The following is a 16551-nucleotide window of genomic DNA, read 5'->3' as shown; positions in this document are numbered from 1 at the left end:
AAGGGGTAGAGTTGATGACCAGAAAGACCGGAGGAGGGGTCTCTAAGGGTCAGGGCGGCACCTTCCCCTTTTTCTCCTTCACCCATCCCCCCCAGGCTGACAGAACCTAAAACAATGCAGGAAGATCAGTATCTCCACACTAGGCAGGCCCTCCCTTTCCAGAGGAGAACTGACCTCAGGGACCCCTTGACCAATTAATTCTCTGTTTAAAATATTGCTGGGCAGATGGGAGATTAAATGAAAGCAATATTTATTTGTATTTATCTTCAGTTTAAATACAAAGGCCATATGGGGCATATCCTGAAACACCTAAGTGGTTAATTGCATGTTAAATTCCTTTCCTCTTGGCCAGCATAAACAACTGAGAAAATATTTACATTCCCAGTCATGCTCGATTTATTTATGACTTTGTAACTAAAACACAGAAGTGCTATAAAATTGAAACTTTAATCTCTTGATTGACTCATTTTCTAAAAATTCCGATGGTTTCGGTTTGCCGGACAGCTGCGGCTGCAGATTCCGAGACGTGGAATGCCTGTGACAGGCTCCCTGGCCTGCGTTGGGTTTTTGATGGAGTCCCCCGGGTCTGGCCACCGGTTGCATTCAGACCTTGCTTTCGGGCAGGAGCCGAGCACATTTTCTCATTTTCCCCTCCGCAGACCAAAACGTTGACATCTATTTGGGAAGTAAAGGTTGTAGCTCCTAGCCAAAGCTCACCTGTACCTTTTGTTTTTGAACTACCCACCCTAGCATAATGACCTATTGGGGCAGTTTTTTTGTCTTCCTCAGTGATTTGTTACAATAGCTCTCAATTTTGTGATTGTCCCTTTGTATTATAAGAAAGAGGCCCAGAGTCCTTTGGGACTTGTTCCAGCCTGGCCCAGGAGGCAGCCAGTCCTGTTTAGCTCTTCGAAACAGGCTTTCTGCCCCCCGCAAGCAGAGGAGCTGGTCGGATAAGACCGGGACCTGGCTTCCTCGCTCATTGTACTGTGTGGAGCAGAGGACCGGAGGACTTGGTAAACCGCTTCCTACCCAGTCTTCCTTTGGACTTTCTGGAAAAGCAGTGCTTTCCATCGTAACATCTTTTGCTCCTTTTAGCTTGAAGTAATTCAGTGAAATGCAAGTTAGGAACGGATAAGGTTTGCTCAGTTTAAAAACCAGACATAAATGGTCTCAGCCAGGTAAGACGACTTCCTGCTCTTCTCTAGGTTCTTAATCTGGTCGCGTAATGTGTACCTTGTTTCAGCCGCAGGTTGAAATGACAGTGCACCCTGAGATTTTTTTCCGAGGGTCGTAAAATAGAAGCGGTGTGGATAGACGGTGGAGGGAGAGCACGGTGCGGGGAATCAGAGGGGCCTGGGTTCGATTCTTGGCTCTGCCACTTATCTGTTGTGTGACTTGGTACAAGTCACTTAACTTCTCTGTACCTGAGGTACTTCACCTGTAAAATGGGGGTTAAGATTGTGACTCCCCCCCAAGTGGGACATGGACCGTGTCCTTCCTCATTAGCATGTATCTACTCCAGTGGTTAGTACAGTGCCTGGCACATAGTAAGTGCTTAAAAAGTACCACTAAAAAAAAAATGTAGCGAGGCATCAACTGAGACTTCACCAAAATCTTTGACTTTTTATACCTCCTAAACAGACCAGTCTAACTCATTTAAATATAAAATCTCTAGCGGTCAATTTTTTTTATATGTGTTAAGTGCTTACTTTGTGACAAACACTGTTTTAAGCGCTGGAGTAAATATAGGTTAATTAGGTTGCACCCAGTTCCTGTCCCACGTGGGGCTCACAGTCTAAGTAGGAGGAACAGGAGAACTGTTAAGCGTTGACTATGTGTCAAACACGGTTCTAAGCGTTGAGGTAGATACAAGTTTATCAGATTGGATGCAGCCCCCACCCCACATGAAGCTCCCACCATCTAAGTAGGAGAACAGATATTTCAGCAGCAGAGGTTTCTGAATGGGACACTACTCCTTGTAGGCATTGTCCTGTGGTGTGACGGTCAGCGTGGCCGCCCGGGAGAGCACCTCCTGTTCCTGGGGTAGCTTGGGGTAAACGCTCACGTTTGCTTTTCTCTCGGCGGACTTTCTTTTCTAAATATGTGTTTGTGCGTGTGTACAAGCATCTATAAAATCCCAGATTCCAAGTCCAGTGGTGATGCAGGCATTCTCCCTACTTTAGAGTGAGTCTTCCGGTACCTAAAGGCCGCTTTGAAATCGGTGGCGATCAGTGAAGAGCGAACCCAGCTTTCTCAGAGCATTAACAAAGGTCTGGTCCCTTCAAGGGGGAAATCAAACCATTTTTGAAGTGATTTATACCCCCCTGGGCATTGCTTGCTTCACCTACTGTGAAAGCTCAGTCTAAACAATCATTTCACAGTGCTAATTCTGTCAAATGAAAGCCGGATTGTCACGGTAGAGCAAGTGATGGTTTACGTTTGTTCTGCAACCTCTCTTCCCAACTCACTTGCCCCTTTTAAACCGCGGGGTAGCCTCTTAAATGTGTAACTCACCCTTTATTTAAGGGGAACAGAGTTCAAGTTAATAAAGAAAATTCAGTGATGGCAAAGCACAGCAAAGAACAACACGGGGCCAAAAGCAGAAGAGTATGGCTAGCTCAATTGAAACCAGAGAAACAAAGCCCCAGATGAGTTAGCCAAAGGGCGGCGTTGAGGAGAAACAGATGGGGAGGTTGAAAGAGAAGAGCAGCACCCCAACCCCCACACAGGAAGAACTCTGGTGGTCGGAACTCCTGGCCCTTGGGAGGCAGAAGTTCATTCTCCGACCGCTCGCTGCTGGACTGTCCCCTCTCAAAATGATCACCTCTATGCCCGCTTGAAGATGCGGGAGCTCATGGGGTGAAGCTGGCTGACGGCACTTATCAGCGACCAGCCGGCCTTCCGCTCCACACTGTTGACATCCACTGAAACGTGCCCAAATAGACCCAATCCTTCATCTCGATAAATGTCCCAGGGCGCTCTCGGCGGGTCTAGGTCCCGAAGAGCCATTCTGCGTGACGATCCAGACATGAGTGCCCTTCCAGATTGGCCCTGACCTTCAGAGCACTGAAGCAGAGAGGGACTTAAATGGTCATTCCTTCCCCTTCTTCGTGGCCAGCGGAGGTCAGGAAGCACCATAAATCTCCGGACTATGGCCGGCAGAGACTTCAGTCCTAGCACCTCGAGCCTGAGTTCTCTGAGTATCTACTTTCTCTCATTTGCTGCTCAGTCCGGACTTCTCCATCTTCCCAGGTCCAGATGGCGGCTGCCTTCTCTGGCCAACCTCTTGCCCTTGTCCTTTCCCACCTTTATGCCCTTCCCCCAGGGTCGCTTTTACCATCTGCTTCGCCCTATCCCGTCCAGCCTCCCAAGCCCACTTTCTTCCTGTGTCCTTACTACTCCAACCAACATTCAAATTCTCACTGTACCCAATTGCTGTCACCTCTCTGTCCAGAGTCCATCAGCTCTTTTAGCATTATTTGCTTTTTTAAAAAAATATTGAATGTGGTATTCGTTAAGCCCTTACTATGGGTCAGGCACTGTGCTAAGCACTGGGGTAGATGCAAGCTAATGAGGTCGGACGTAGTCCAGGTCCCATCTGGGGCTCCCAGTCTTAATCCTTGGCTGCCCTCCGGAGGGGAGGCTTTAAGCGGGCAGGATCTCCCTTGACAAGTTAGGCATTGGGCACCAACCGTAGAGGGCATTGCTTCTCCGACAGTTTGGGACCTGTTTTTAAAATGTTCCGAAGAGTATAAGTTCCACGAGGGCGTGGAATGGGACTCGTGCTTCCGTTATACTCTGAGGAAATCCCACAAGTACTACTACTAGAAAGAGCTGCAAGGCCTTCGCCCTTTGCATTTGAATCTTCCTAACCCTTGGGCTGCAGTGGGACATGTCCCACTTGGAGCTCACAGTCTTAATCCCTATTTTATGCCCAGAGAAGCTAAGTGACCTGCCTCAAGTGACACAGCAGACAAGTGGCAGAGCTGGGATCAGAACCCAGGTCCTTCCGACCCCCTGGTCCGTGCTCTATCCACTAGGACACGCTGCTTCTCCGGAATTCCGGTTCCACTGGGGGAATTCGGAGCGGTGAGCGCACGCCCTCCAGCTGTGAGGCATTCTGAGATGAATATCAGCGGCTGAATCAATGCAAACATGCAGTAACCACGATCGGTGATATTTGGGTGCCGCTTTGGTTGCCACATGGCCTCGTTTACAGTGCAGATCGCCGTGATCGAAAATCCGTGCGAGTGCCAGAAGATCGGTGCCAGAGCAGGCCTCCCCGACCTCCGTGGAAGCTCGCCCACGGTCCAGCCCCCGTCTCTTTTCACAGGGAATTGCAGAAAGTCGTTGCATCAGGAATTTTGGAAATCCTTCAGACGAGATAATCGGGGAGGATTGATGGCATGTTGATAGAAAGCAGCAACGTTCTAAATTTCAGATGATCAGTCACGCACTCGTATTTCTGTCAGCCGCATTGTACGAAGGACAGGTAGCAACACGACCTGCAGGTGGCATGTTATCATAAGCCCTGGGCTAGGCTCCGGAGGAGGGAATTCAACAAACTCCTGGAATGTCTTCGGGAACCTAGGGGGCAATTCTGTTTTCCTGGACCTGGAGGCATGTTCACCCTGTCGGTTACCGTATTCAGAGCCCCCAGAAAAATAACAGCGAGCAAGAGGTGTTTCCGAACCGCGCGTGTTCAACTGCATTTCAGCGGCAGTGTTAGAAAATAAATACGGAAAACAGTAGTCCCTACCGAGTGAGAAGAAGCTGAGAAAGTAACTTTTAAGGCGTTAGGGAAATACTCAGTTTTCGGCTAAGCTATGGCTCTTTTGCAGATCTCAGTTCGTGAGCAGGCCCCGGGAAGAGAGAGATCAGTCGACCTTCTCAGAGGCGCGTGCCTGGGCCTGATACCTTTCGACGTTACTCACAATGCTGCCTTTGAAAACTGGAATGTCCGTCCCCCCGCCCCCCAGCAGCTAAAAAACACATCTCAGAGCCATGCAGAGACAGTCCCGGGTGGCTCGCGTCAATGTGAGACTTGAATTTTCATGTCCGTTTCCTCCGAAGAGCTGAGGGCTGTATTGATTCATTCGAGTAGTCCAGAAGGACTTCCCAGTAAGCTCTCAACCGTATTCTGTGACTGAAAACAATTAGAGTGGGAAGGCAGAGGCAAAAAGGGTCTAGAGACAGTGACCAAAATAAGGGGTGATTCGCAAAACAGGTTGCAGGTGCCGATAAACCCTCAGCACCCCCGGGGATGGGCCATGTCTCCCTCCTGTCCCAGATGTCTCTGATCCATCATCTTCTCTACACTCTTCCGTAGGCGTATGCCTTAACCCTCCCTTTCCTCCTCTTCCTCCCTCCCCTATACTGGCCACACACCCACCTTCTGCCCACTCTCCTGGAGAGTGGAGGATGGAGGCCAGATGGGAGGACCATTCAGCAAGCAGTACGGAAAATGCCAGGCTCTGGGAGTCCCGAGATCTCCTGGCTCTGCCCCCAATAAATGTATGCTTTGATTCCTGGTTGGGCTAAAGGTAGTCAAAAGGCTGGGGTTACTAGGCCTAAAAATGTTTTTTTTTTCCTCTCCCCCAATTGAGGTTCTCACTTTAGTCTCGTCTGGTTACTAAGAAAGTTCCTCTTCCCTGGATTACAAGTAGCAAGCTTCTCGAGGGCAGGGAAGATCTGTCTTGATTCTGTTCTACTTTCCCAAGCAGATAGTCCAGTTCTTTGCACCCAGGGGTGCTCAGTAAATTTGATAACTACTGCAAGGAGTTAGACCTTATTTTTGTCAGGGCCCAGGCCCCAAGCCCCCCCCCCCCCCAGCAATTCAGAAAGACCCCATTCTGTGATGTTGTTTATGAGGGACCCTGAATCTCTAAGTTTATGAGTGAAGGCCCTTTGAAGTCTCCGAGCACAAAGCAAATGCCATGACTACCACTGCTGTGTCTCAAACTGGGCCAGCCTTCCTCTCTACTCAGCGCAGAAGAAAGCCTGACTTCCGGCCCCGTGCGGCACTGTGCCGGCTTCCAGGAGCTGCCAAATTTGTCCTGGCAGATCATCAAGGAGAGGCGGATCCGAAGACAAAGCCCCTCGAACACGTTTCTATTCTGGGTGTCTGCCCTGGGAACCTATCGGGAGCGGGCCCCACCAGCTGTCCGTGGCTTCTAAGCGGGGTTCCAAGGAGGAAACGGGTGCTTTCTAACAGCCTCGCTGCAGGTCAGGGCCACCCGAACTGCACCCTCACCTGCAGAACTCTCCCCCTTCCACCTCCATCTCTGCTTTCTCCAGACATACGCCTGCCAGGCCTAAGAGGAGATTCACCACTTCACCAAAGGCAGTCTGTGCTGATGCCAAGAGAGGCAGGCACCTACTTGCATCTCCAGTGTGTTATGTGTCTGTCTCTTGGGAGCCAGTGGCAGAAAGGATGGGTTATAGCCGGGAGAACCCATCATACTTGCAATTGCTATCTCTCATTTTGTCTTGGATCAGCTCAGGCCCCTCGCCCTCCCCCCTTCAGGCCGAGTAGCTGCCGCATCGGCAAGGGAGAGCCATTCTCCACCATCTTGTAGGGGAACCGAAGCACTCGTGACTTTAGGGTGGTCTGCCCTCCTTGGGATGGGAGAATGGGACAGATGTCATTGGCAAAATCGTCATCCTCAGCCACTCGGGAAGTGACATGATTCTGCGAGCCCTGCAAAAGGCTAAGGTTCTCTGGCCTCTAGTTCCAGCTGGGCCTGTAACTGACCGAGTGACCTGACGCAAGAGACTCTCATTCTTGGTCACCTGGAGAAAATCCTCTCTGGGATGGTGTAAACGTGTGCCGCGAGATGTATGGATGTGTGCATACCTGTGAGGATCGAAGATTCCTTCGTCATAGAAAGTAAGGGTGATACTTGATGGTAAATGACTCTAAATCACTCTGTCGTCCAGAGATGGAGAAAAGAAAGAGGTTGAGGAATATGAATGTTTGAAGCACAACAAAAGAGACCTAGGGTTTCCGTTATCCAGAAAAAAAAGAAACAAATAGTTTCTGATTCCGAGCCAGTTAGGAGAATCATTTCCTTATAAAGCAATCTTGTTAAAGTCAGAACAAACAAATTCTCTACTAAAAATCACAAATGTGGCCTTTGCATTTGTTGGCTAACTTGCTATGCTGCTGTGTTGCTAGGGTGCAGAGGTTAGCAAAGTCTGACCCACGCCAAGATTGAGGCCATTGGGACCGACCAGCAAGCCCATGGCCTTGAGATATAAACCGTCACCCATCTCTTTCTTCCCCACCCCTCTGGCACCCTTTGTTATTCGCTCCTATTGAGTCCGGCCCTCGGCTGTAGTCACCGCTGGCACCGGCGAAGGAGATCCCTCACAGGCCTCACCCAGTTTTCTTTCCACTTTCACTAGAAAAAGCCACATCAAGATGTTTCTATTGCCTACCCTAGAGTAATGTTGGTCCAATCTCAGCCCACTTAACTCTTAACCCATCAAAGTGCAGCAGTTCTCAACCGGACAGTCGAGGTTTCGTGCGTGGCCTTTGGTGTCCGAGCAGGCCTCCTTAGAGGTGCCATCCTCACTTGGAATGGCCAGGGGCCAGAGAAGGAGCTTGCCTCGATTTTCCTTCAGTCATATTTATGGAGCGCTTACTGTGTGCAGAGCACGGTACTAAGCACTTGGTAAGTACAGTTCAGCAACAAATAGAGACAATCCCTGCCCACAGCGGGCTCACAGTGATCATCTCTCAGCAACGTCTACAAACGAAGTGCAGTCTCACCCTTGATGGTGTCATTTTAAATAATAATAATAACTGTGAGATTTGTTAAGTGCTTACTGTGTGCAAGCCCTGTAGTAATTAGGCACTTGGGTAGCTATATCATGAGCGGGTGGACACAGTCCCTGTCCCACCTCAGAGTCTGAGTGGGAGAGAGAACATGTGTTGAATCCTCACTGTACAGATGAGGGGACTGAAGCAAAGAGAAGGTAGAGAAGCAGCGTAGTCTAGTGGATAGAGCCTGGGCCTGGGTGTCCCGGCTCCACCTCTTGTCTGCTGTGTGACCTTGGGCACTTAACTTCTTTGCGCCTCCATTACCTCACCTGTAAAATGGGGATTGAGACTGTGAACCCCATGTGGGACAGGTACAATGTACATAGTTCAGTGCCCGACACACGGTAAGTGCTCAACAGTGACCATAAAAAATAAAAGTAAGTGTTTTGCCCAAGGTCGTACAGTCACAAAGGAAAGCCAGGACCGGGTACAGAAAGAGTAGGTTCTGTGATGTGGGCGTGACACTGCGTACTTAGAGTGGGAAGAGGTGGTGCCGGGCAGGGGCACCTCTCTTCAGAAATTTAGTGGCCTAGTCACTAACTTTTCTGTCTGGGTGGTGCTTCAGGTCTGGTATACTTGTCCTCTCTCCTACCTCACTCCGCGCCTTCAGCTTTACCTCATAAAACTTCATCACGGCAAAAGCGTGGAAAGTATTAGAATTTGGAAAACTGACCCAAGTGCAAAGTGACTCAGGCAAAAAATATTCTTGTAATATTAAATCTCTTTGTGTTTTGCCAAGTTAGTGAAGAGTAAGAAAGCTAACACCTTGAACTTAATTTCCTCTAGGTAAATAAAGGCTGATATACATTGTAGTTATCTGACTGAAACATCCCAGAACCTTGGGCTGGTGTAATCTGAAAAATTACAGGAACTTGGGAGTAGTCTTCCTCTTCAAAGCCGAAAGCCTTATATTTATACGGTGCAAACATCTCACAGTGGAAAAACTGGAAATCCATGGTAGAATGATTGATCTAGTCCTCAAGGATGCAATCTCTATGGAACGCTCCGCACTTGGAAGCTTCCCTTCTCCTCCGTACCCTAGTCAAGTTGGAGGGGGGGAGGGAAATGCTGATTTTCTTTCTCCTTTCCATTCCAGGCCTGGCAGCTGAGGTTCAGCCACCTTGTGGGATACGGAGCCAAATACTACTCCTACCTCATGTCCCGGGCCGTGGCCTCCATGGTGTGGAAACGCTGCTTTGTGCACGATCCCTTCAACAGGTACGAGGGCGAGTGACGCCATCCGCCGCCGGCCCGCCTCGAGAGTTTCAGGCAGCAAATTCCCTTTTCCTCCTTTAGGTGCACAACTGGTCGACAGGAGGCTAAGAGGAAAAAGCTAAATTGGCAAGAAAATTCAGTAAGCTCCCTAGTCTTGAAGATGAGAGTATCCGTAAGAACTCTAGAGCTGTGTGATTGAAGAGGCCATAATAAATGTTCCCACAGGGTTCTCCGCTAAGCGGGCACGAGCCTTCATTTGAAAAGAAAGCGTTGTGCCGACTCCCTGAAATCAGCGTGAAGCCGTGAGTGCGGAATTACTCCCTCAGATCCAGAAGCCATAGGATAGGGATCGTGAACTCTCTTTGCTCGTGAGGATCCGGGTCATCTCTGTCATGACAGAGCTATAGAAGCATTAATGTGTAGAAAAGGCAGAAGAGGGAGTGGTGAGGTGATGTGAGTGAGTCCCAGGGATCAGAGGAGTCAAGGATTTGTCTGCCATTCACCTGAGTGCATCCTCTTTCCTATAAGAATTCTAATGATCATTCTGGTATTTAGTAAGGGCTTACAGACTTGCTAAATGCTAGGGTAGATATTAGATAATCAGATCGGATACAGTCCCTGTCCCCCACGGAGCTCCCAGTTTAAGAGAAAGGTAGAGTGACTATCTTATTCCCATGTTACAGATGAGGAAAAGGAGGCCCAGAGAGGTAAAGTCTCACAGGAGATGACCGTTGGCAGAGCTGGGAGTAGAACCTGGGTCTCCCGACTCCCAGTCCTGTGCTCTGTCCATTAGACCGAGCTGCTTTCCTTTTCATGTCCAGATCCATGTGATTGTTAATGAGAAAGACACGGTATTTGTTTAACTCTTACGTGCCAAGCACTGTATGAGTTAGGCTCTGGGCTAGAGAGAAAATAATCAGGTCAGACACAGTCCCTGCCCCACATGGAACTCAGACTAAGTAAGGAGGGAGAACAGGTATCGAATCCCTACTTTACAGACGGGGAAACCGAGAGCCAGAAAAGCGAAGTGACTTGCCCGTGGTCACACAACAGGCGAGCGAAAGAGCTGGGATTATTAGATTGTCTAACTGCCCCCCGGGTACTGCATATGGAGCCACGCCAGTTTTTTGCCTGAGAAGAGCGGTGACTTGGATCCTGCCATCCCACTGCGGATGAGCGTAGGGAGGAGCTGAGGATCTTCACAGCCTGCGAACTGACATTGTTTCTTGGGGGGGTTTGCCCCCAAAGTCCCTTTCCTTCACCTTTCCCCACCGCAGCACGAATACCCCTGAGGAACAGCTTTCGATAAACTCAGCGAAAACAGGGCCACCCGTCCTTCCTCCCTCCTGCTCCCTCTTCCCCGTCACCGCTCCTCCCTTCCCCCAAGCTCCTCACCACACGAAACCCAGGTCACCACTCTCCAGGCGATGAGTGGCCTTGGCCCTGCTTGAACGCAGCTTCCAAAAAGTGACTAACATGCCCTAGAGCAACCTGGGCAGTAGCTTTCAGAATTCTACTCGGTGAGGAAAGAGCTACGAGAGCAAGAAGACTGTGAGAAGCCCGGAGGCTCTCGCCGTATTAGAAACTCGGGCGAAATGAATCCCACAGAATAATAAAGCAGCACGATCAAACGGGAACCCGCTACGGTAACTGGCAAAGGAAAAAAGCCAGTCTTTAAAGATGGAAAAGCGTACCCTTGCTAGGAGAGCAGGGCAGCCCATAAATTGAGTCGGGGCTCAGGTGAAAGCAGGAAATTAGGGAGGCCAAAGAGAAGTTTGAAGAGCATTTTACAAGGGACACCAAAGCGAAAACTAAACCATTCTTTAAATATATCAAAAGCTGGAAGCCAATTAGGGACTAAGTGGAGCCACTCGGTGATCGCGGCGTAAATGTGCCCTCAGAGAAGGCGGCCTAAGAATCCTCTAACTCGGTTGTTACTGAGGAAGATGAAAAGAAGGCTCCCCACATCCGTGTTGGTTTTCTTTGGCGGCAGCAGGACCTGTCAGAGGAACTGGAGTGAGTCCAGAGCGGGTTGAGGATCAGATAGATGAACTAGATCCCGCCACCTCATTGGGAACAGATGGTACCTCCCGAGAGGTCTGCAGATCTGACATTTAGGCAAATACAAACCGCTGCCAGGAAGGGCCCGTAGTTTCTGGTAGAGGAAGTCTGCTAGGATTCTCTGAAGGGTCAGTAAGCAAGGAGATAGAGGGGACCAATAGAAATTAAATACTTCAGTTTTCAAAAGTCCTTTCCCAGGACCCCAGGCCAGTCCCTTTAAAAACAATGAGTAATCAGAAGATTGGATGGAATCATCGTTGATAGCATCACCATGAAAAACATTTCTTGGGCTCCCACGGTGTGGGGTGGGCCGATCAGGTCTCACTACCACTACAGGGGCCTTCAGCTTGGTTTGAATATTCGTCGGTCACCGCAGGGGTCACAAACAGTGAGGTCTTGACTGATCACCACAGTCACATCAGCTCAAACCCATCCTCCTAGACGGTAGGCCTCCCCTGGATACCCAAAGAGCTGCTCCCCCACTGAGCCGCAACAGGGTGGCCCAAAATGGGACGGACAGGAAATACGCTTAAAGACCCAGTGAGGCAAAAGCTCAGTTGATGTGGCCCAGCTGAGGGCATTTGGAAGGCAGCGGCGACAGCAGAAGAGAGATTCGCTTAACCTGCAGCCGTCAGAAATGGCACGGCTGTTTGGGAGCAGAGATTTTGGCAAGATCGGGGCACCAAGAGGGAGAGACAAAAACCGTGTCAGGCTCTTGGCAGAGCAAATTCAGTAGTGCGGCAGGAGTTGGGCCTCTTGCGGTCCGGGATGGAAGGGGTCGCTAACCACTCCTTGGTCCTCGACAGGAGCATCGTCGCCGTCAGAGGTCAGCCCTCTCGGGGAGATAGAAAATTAATAAAAGGATTTATGATCGAAATATTGCCAAGGATAAGGGAACGTTTTAGGATTATGGATCGCTATTTAAGGAACTATAGAGTTTGCATTGACTAGTCCTTTGTAAAACACCGTGTTAAAAGAAGCAGTTGAGTCTTTTATAATGAACGTTGCAGGTAGTATAGTGTTTCTCAAGAGCTTCCTGTGTGCGGAGCCCTACGTTAATCACTGGGAGACGACACAGGTGAGAATCAGAGCGGGTCCCTGTCCCTTGATGGGCTTGCGGTCCGAGAACAGTTCAGGTTTAAGTGAAGTGATTTGAAATCAGAACAGGCATTTGAGAAAAGGGATTGTGAAGAAGGCAGGAATTGTCTTAGGGACAGCGTTGACTTGTTCTAGGTCGGGGTTGAGGAGTTTGGGTTTATTTTGGTACTTGTTAAGTGCTTACTATGTGCCAGACACTGTACTAAGTGCTGGGGCGATACAAGGTAATCGGGTTAGACACGTGACCCACATGGGTTGCAAAATCTTAATCCTCATTTTACAGATGAGGTAACTGAGGCCCAGAGGAGTGAAGTGACTTTTCCAAGGTCACACAGCACACGGACGGCAGGACTGGAATTAGAACCCAGGTCCTTCCGACTCATGAGCCCATGCTCTATCCATTAGGCCGTGATGCTTCTCTCGTGAGGTTCTAGGGAGAAGCTTGAGGAGACCGTGACGGCGAGGAGAGCTGGGTGCGAATGTCAGCGGCTGAAATGTTCTCTTTCTGTTCTTCCAGGGCTATGGGTGAGCGCTACCGCAGGGAGATGCTGGCTCATGGAGGTGGCCGGGAGCCCTCGCTCATGGTTCAAGGTAAACAGTCAAGCAGAGGTATTTTTTGAGCATTTACTCTGTGCAGAGCAGAGCGCCGAGTGCTTAGGGAGTACAGTAGAGTAAGTAGACGCGATCCCTGCTTGCAAGGAGCTTGTGGTCTAGAAGACCATTCTGCCTTTGCTTCCCGATCATGAGTGCCTGTTGGTGTTTTTTGTCCGGTGTGGCTGGTTTTGTTCTGCGATTTCTTCTAAATTACCGCCACCGTTTCCCCACAGGACCTACGAAATGCCCCAGGCTGTGAGGCCAACTATTATTATGAGCATTATTATTGTCATCATTATCATTATTACATCCTATGTATCAAAGCAGTGTGCTGAGTGCTAGGGTAGATAGGAGATAATCATACCAGACGCAGTCCCGATCCCATGCAGGGCTCGCAGTTTAAGAAGTAGGGAAACCAGGTGTCTTATTTCCATTTTTCAGATGAGGAAACTGAGGCCCAGCGAGATGAAGTGACTTGCCCAAGGTCACAGGCAAGGGGAAAGAGCACGGGCTTGGGAGTCGGAGGTCGTGGGTTCTAATCCCGGCTCCGCCACTTGTCTGCTGTGTGACCTTGGGCAAGTCACTTAACTTCTCTGTGCCTCAGTTACCTCATCTGTAAAAACGGGGATTAAAAAATGAGAGCCCCATGTGGGACAGTCTGATTACCCTGTATCTACCCCAGCGCGGTGCTCCGCACATAGTAAGTGCTTAACAAATGCCATGATTATTATCATTAAAAGCCAAGGTCCCCGACTCCCAGACCAGGGCTCTTTCCTCTAGACCCTGTTCTCTCCCCGCTGTTGGCATAACCTTCCAGGAAATAAGGGAGAAGCATTGCCACCCCAAAATTCAACTAAAATTAGATTTTGTGTCAGTTCCCAACTTGTCCTAACTTGACTCACCTCGCGGGAAAGAACATGGCAGCTGCAGGCCCAGCGTGAATTGTCCCGGCGGGCCCTTCCGAGCCCCCCCGAGCCCCCACGTAGTCCGGCACCCTCCAAGGTGGTCCTGTCGCATCCGGAGGATGTCGCCGGGCTTTTGAGCCCCCAGAGCCCGCCAGCAGTGTGCAGGGGTTGTTTTAAGCCACGTCCTTCCATACCGCCAGGTGTCAGGAACCTTTAAACGCCGAGTTAGCTTTCCCCAGTGAACGCCCGCGACCCCGGCCAAATTTCCTGGTGCACGTGCAGTTCCTCCTTGCCCGTTTGGGCTGGGGGTGGAAGGGTCGTTTTTACGACCGCTCTGAGAGTTAGCCCTTGGGCTTTATGGTTCTTGTGAAACCCGTCGAATTCAGGTCCTTAAAATCAGCTGTTGTGGCCCAAATGCCTCGTTGGCGGCGACACAGACACGGCAAGTTTTAAACAGCCATGTTGTAATCAGTTTTGGAACTGGCAGCTTAAACGGACGACTCAGCCCAACTCGGCCTTAGATATTTCTGGATGGAGAGGGGCTGCCCCGGGCGGCCGGCTGGCAGAGAGACCCGGAGTCAGCCTTCTCCTGCCAGCGACCAGAATGAGATGGTGCAGTGGGGAAATTAGCCCAAAGGGCGACGGGTTTGGGTTGGGGGCTTTTCTTCTGTCACTGGGGCACAGTTGATTGCAACTGAAATTTGAAACTCTCTGTCTCTGCGTCTTGGGTTGACCAGTGTACTGGTGCACATCTAATAAAAAGTCAGTTGTTGAAGTTAGGCAATGTAAAGGGAGGTTGTTTTAGTGAGAAAACCTTGAAGCCGTTCGTTTCGAAGAGTTCCCCCGTGGGTCGTCTCGCAATATAGCTGACTCTCACGGCCAGCTGTGCGTTCTCCTGGGAGCGAGCGAAGGGGTGGGCTGAGAATCCAGAGACCTGCTTTATGTCTCCAGCACTGCCGCCCTCTTACCGTCTCCGTTTGCTCTTGGATAAGCAGACGAAACTCGGTGCCTCAGATTTTCCGCCATCACCCTCAAAGACCTTTGGATGAAAGAAGCAACCTAAAGGGCAAAACGTTATTCAGTTCGATTCTCCCCTTTGGCAGCACACCCTCCAGCCTCCGCTCCGGTCCCCCTCGGCCAAGCGCCCTGTGGACGGGGCGTGTGTCTCGTGCTTCTGAGGTACCCAGGTGCTCAGCGGAGGCTCGGTTTAGTGTCGTTTACTCCTGTCGCTATTACTATCGCTGCCGCAGTAGGTCCTGGATTCTCTCCTACGATCATTGGGAAGGTTGGTCCGGTTTGAATGTTCTCCTCCTAATCCTAGGATTATTGTACTGGGAGGGCCTTCTTTGCGGTCCAGCTCCCTGCCCGGGGGTGCTGAAATCATCCTTGTCACCAAAATCTAGCAGGCCGAGCTGGTCTTTTACATTCCTGTTTTGTTCACCTTTACTTTCAGAAGACCTTCCTTGTCGGTCGCATTTATTGAGCTCTCATCATCTGCTGGGAACTGTACCAAGCGCTTGGGAGAGTACAAGAAACCGACACATTCCCGGCCCACCGAGAGCTTACAGTGTAACTGAACTCTGTCTTATTGCAGTTGCTCTTTTGGGGCCCCTTCAGACCGGCCCTAGTCAAAACGGCGGCCGGTGGACACTCACGGTCACGTGGCAGGGCTGATGCAGACGAGCAGGGTTTTGGCAGCTGGGGCCGAACGCATTTTGCTCAGTTAAGGAACCCGTCGAGGACGGTCCGCAAATACAATATCCCATTTTTAATCTAGCCATTCGGAGTTCGGTTACGCGTGCCTGCTGTCTGCCAAGCCACGTGTTCAGCATTGGTAAGAACGCGCAGACATGAATTCAGACACGGTCCTTGGGCCTCAGGTGGTCACAGGTTAGGGGAGGAAGGTCAGGCACAGTCACACAGAGGATCAGCCCTTCCAAATGGGCTCTTTTTCCCCGCCCAGATGGAAACTCTGGGGGCCATGGGGAAAGGACTGCAATGTCAGTTTGGCCTTACCTTGCCCGTCGTCCCCTCCGGTAAGAGGGCAAAGGTCCCTAGTAGGGACATAGGTTTCTTACGGTAGGGAAGCAGCATGGTCTTGTGGAAGGAACGTGGGCCTGGGAGTCAGAGGACCTGGGTTCTAACCCCGTCTGCACCCCCTGTCCGCTGTGTGACCAAGAGCAGATTTGTTTGTCGTTCGTTTTATGGTATTTTCATTATGGTAGGGAAGCAGCATGGTGTAGTGGAAGGATGGTGGGCCTGGGAGTCAGAGGACCTGGGTTCTAACCCCGTCTGCACCCCCGTCCGCTGGGTGACCAAGAGCAAATTTGTTTGCTGTTTGTTTTATGGTATTTTCATTAAGCTAAGCCCTCTTTTCCTCCCTTTCCCTCTGCTCCTCCCGCTCTCCCTTCCCCTCAGCCCCGTACTCGTCCGCTCAACTGTATATATTTTCATTACCCTATTTATTTTGTTAATGAGATGTACATCACCTTGATTTTATTTATTTGCTATTGTTTTAATGAGATGTTCATCCCCTTGATTCTATTTATTGCCATTGTTCCCGTCTGTCCGTCTCCCCCGGTTAGACTTTTAGCCCGTCAAAGGGCGGGGACTGTCTCTATCTGTTAGCGATTTGTACATTCCAAGCGCTTCGTACGGTGCTCTGCACATAGTAAGCGCTCAGTAAATACTATTGAATGAATGAATGAATGAATATGTGTCGAGCACTCTTCTAAGCCTTGGGAAAAATACAAGTTGAACACGTCAGGCGTAGTTCCTGCGAGAGGGGGTCACAGTCTAAATAGGAGATAGAACAGATATTCCGTCCCCATTTTACAGGTTTTTTTAATG

The 16551-nt window shown here is 50.1% G+C and overlaps 1 protein-coding gene across 1 annotated transcript in view; it reads left to right on the top strand.

Moving 5' to 3' along the window:
• Positions 1–16551, top strand: part of LOC100089996 (mitochondrial intermediate peptidase) — an 80151-nt gene that overhangs the window by 53662 nt on the left and 9938 nt on the right. Inside the window, exons 17-18 of the mRNA XM_029048157.2 lie at positions 8925–9046; positions 12720–12793. Coding sequence (XP_028903990.1) covers positions 8925–9046; positions 12720–12793 — 196 coding nt within the window. The remainder of the gene's footprint in view (positions 1–8924; positions 9047–12719; positions 12794–16551) is intronic.

This window comes from Ornithorhynchus anatinus, chromosome 20 (genome assembly GCF_004115215.2).
Source record: "Ornithorhynchus anatinus isolate Pmale09 chromosome 20, mOrnAna1.pri.v4, whole genome shotgun sequence".
Lineage (NCBI taxonomy): Eukaryota > Metazoa > Chordata > Mammalia > Monotremata > Ornithorhynchidae > Ornithorhynchus > Ornithorhynchus anatinus.
The sequence above is the reverse complement of the archived record's forward strand: the minus strand, read 5'-3'. Positions and strand labels throughout refer to the sequence as shown.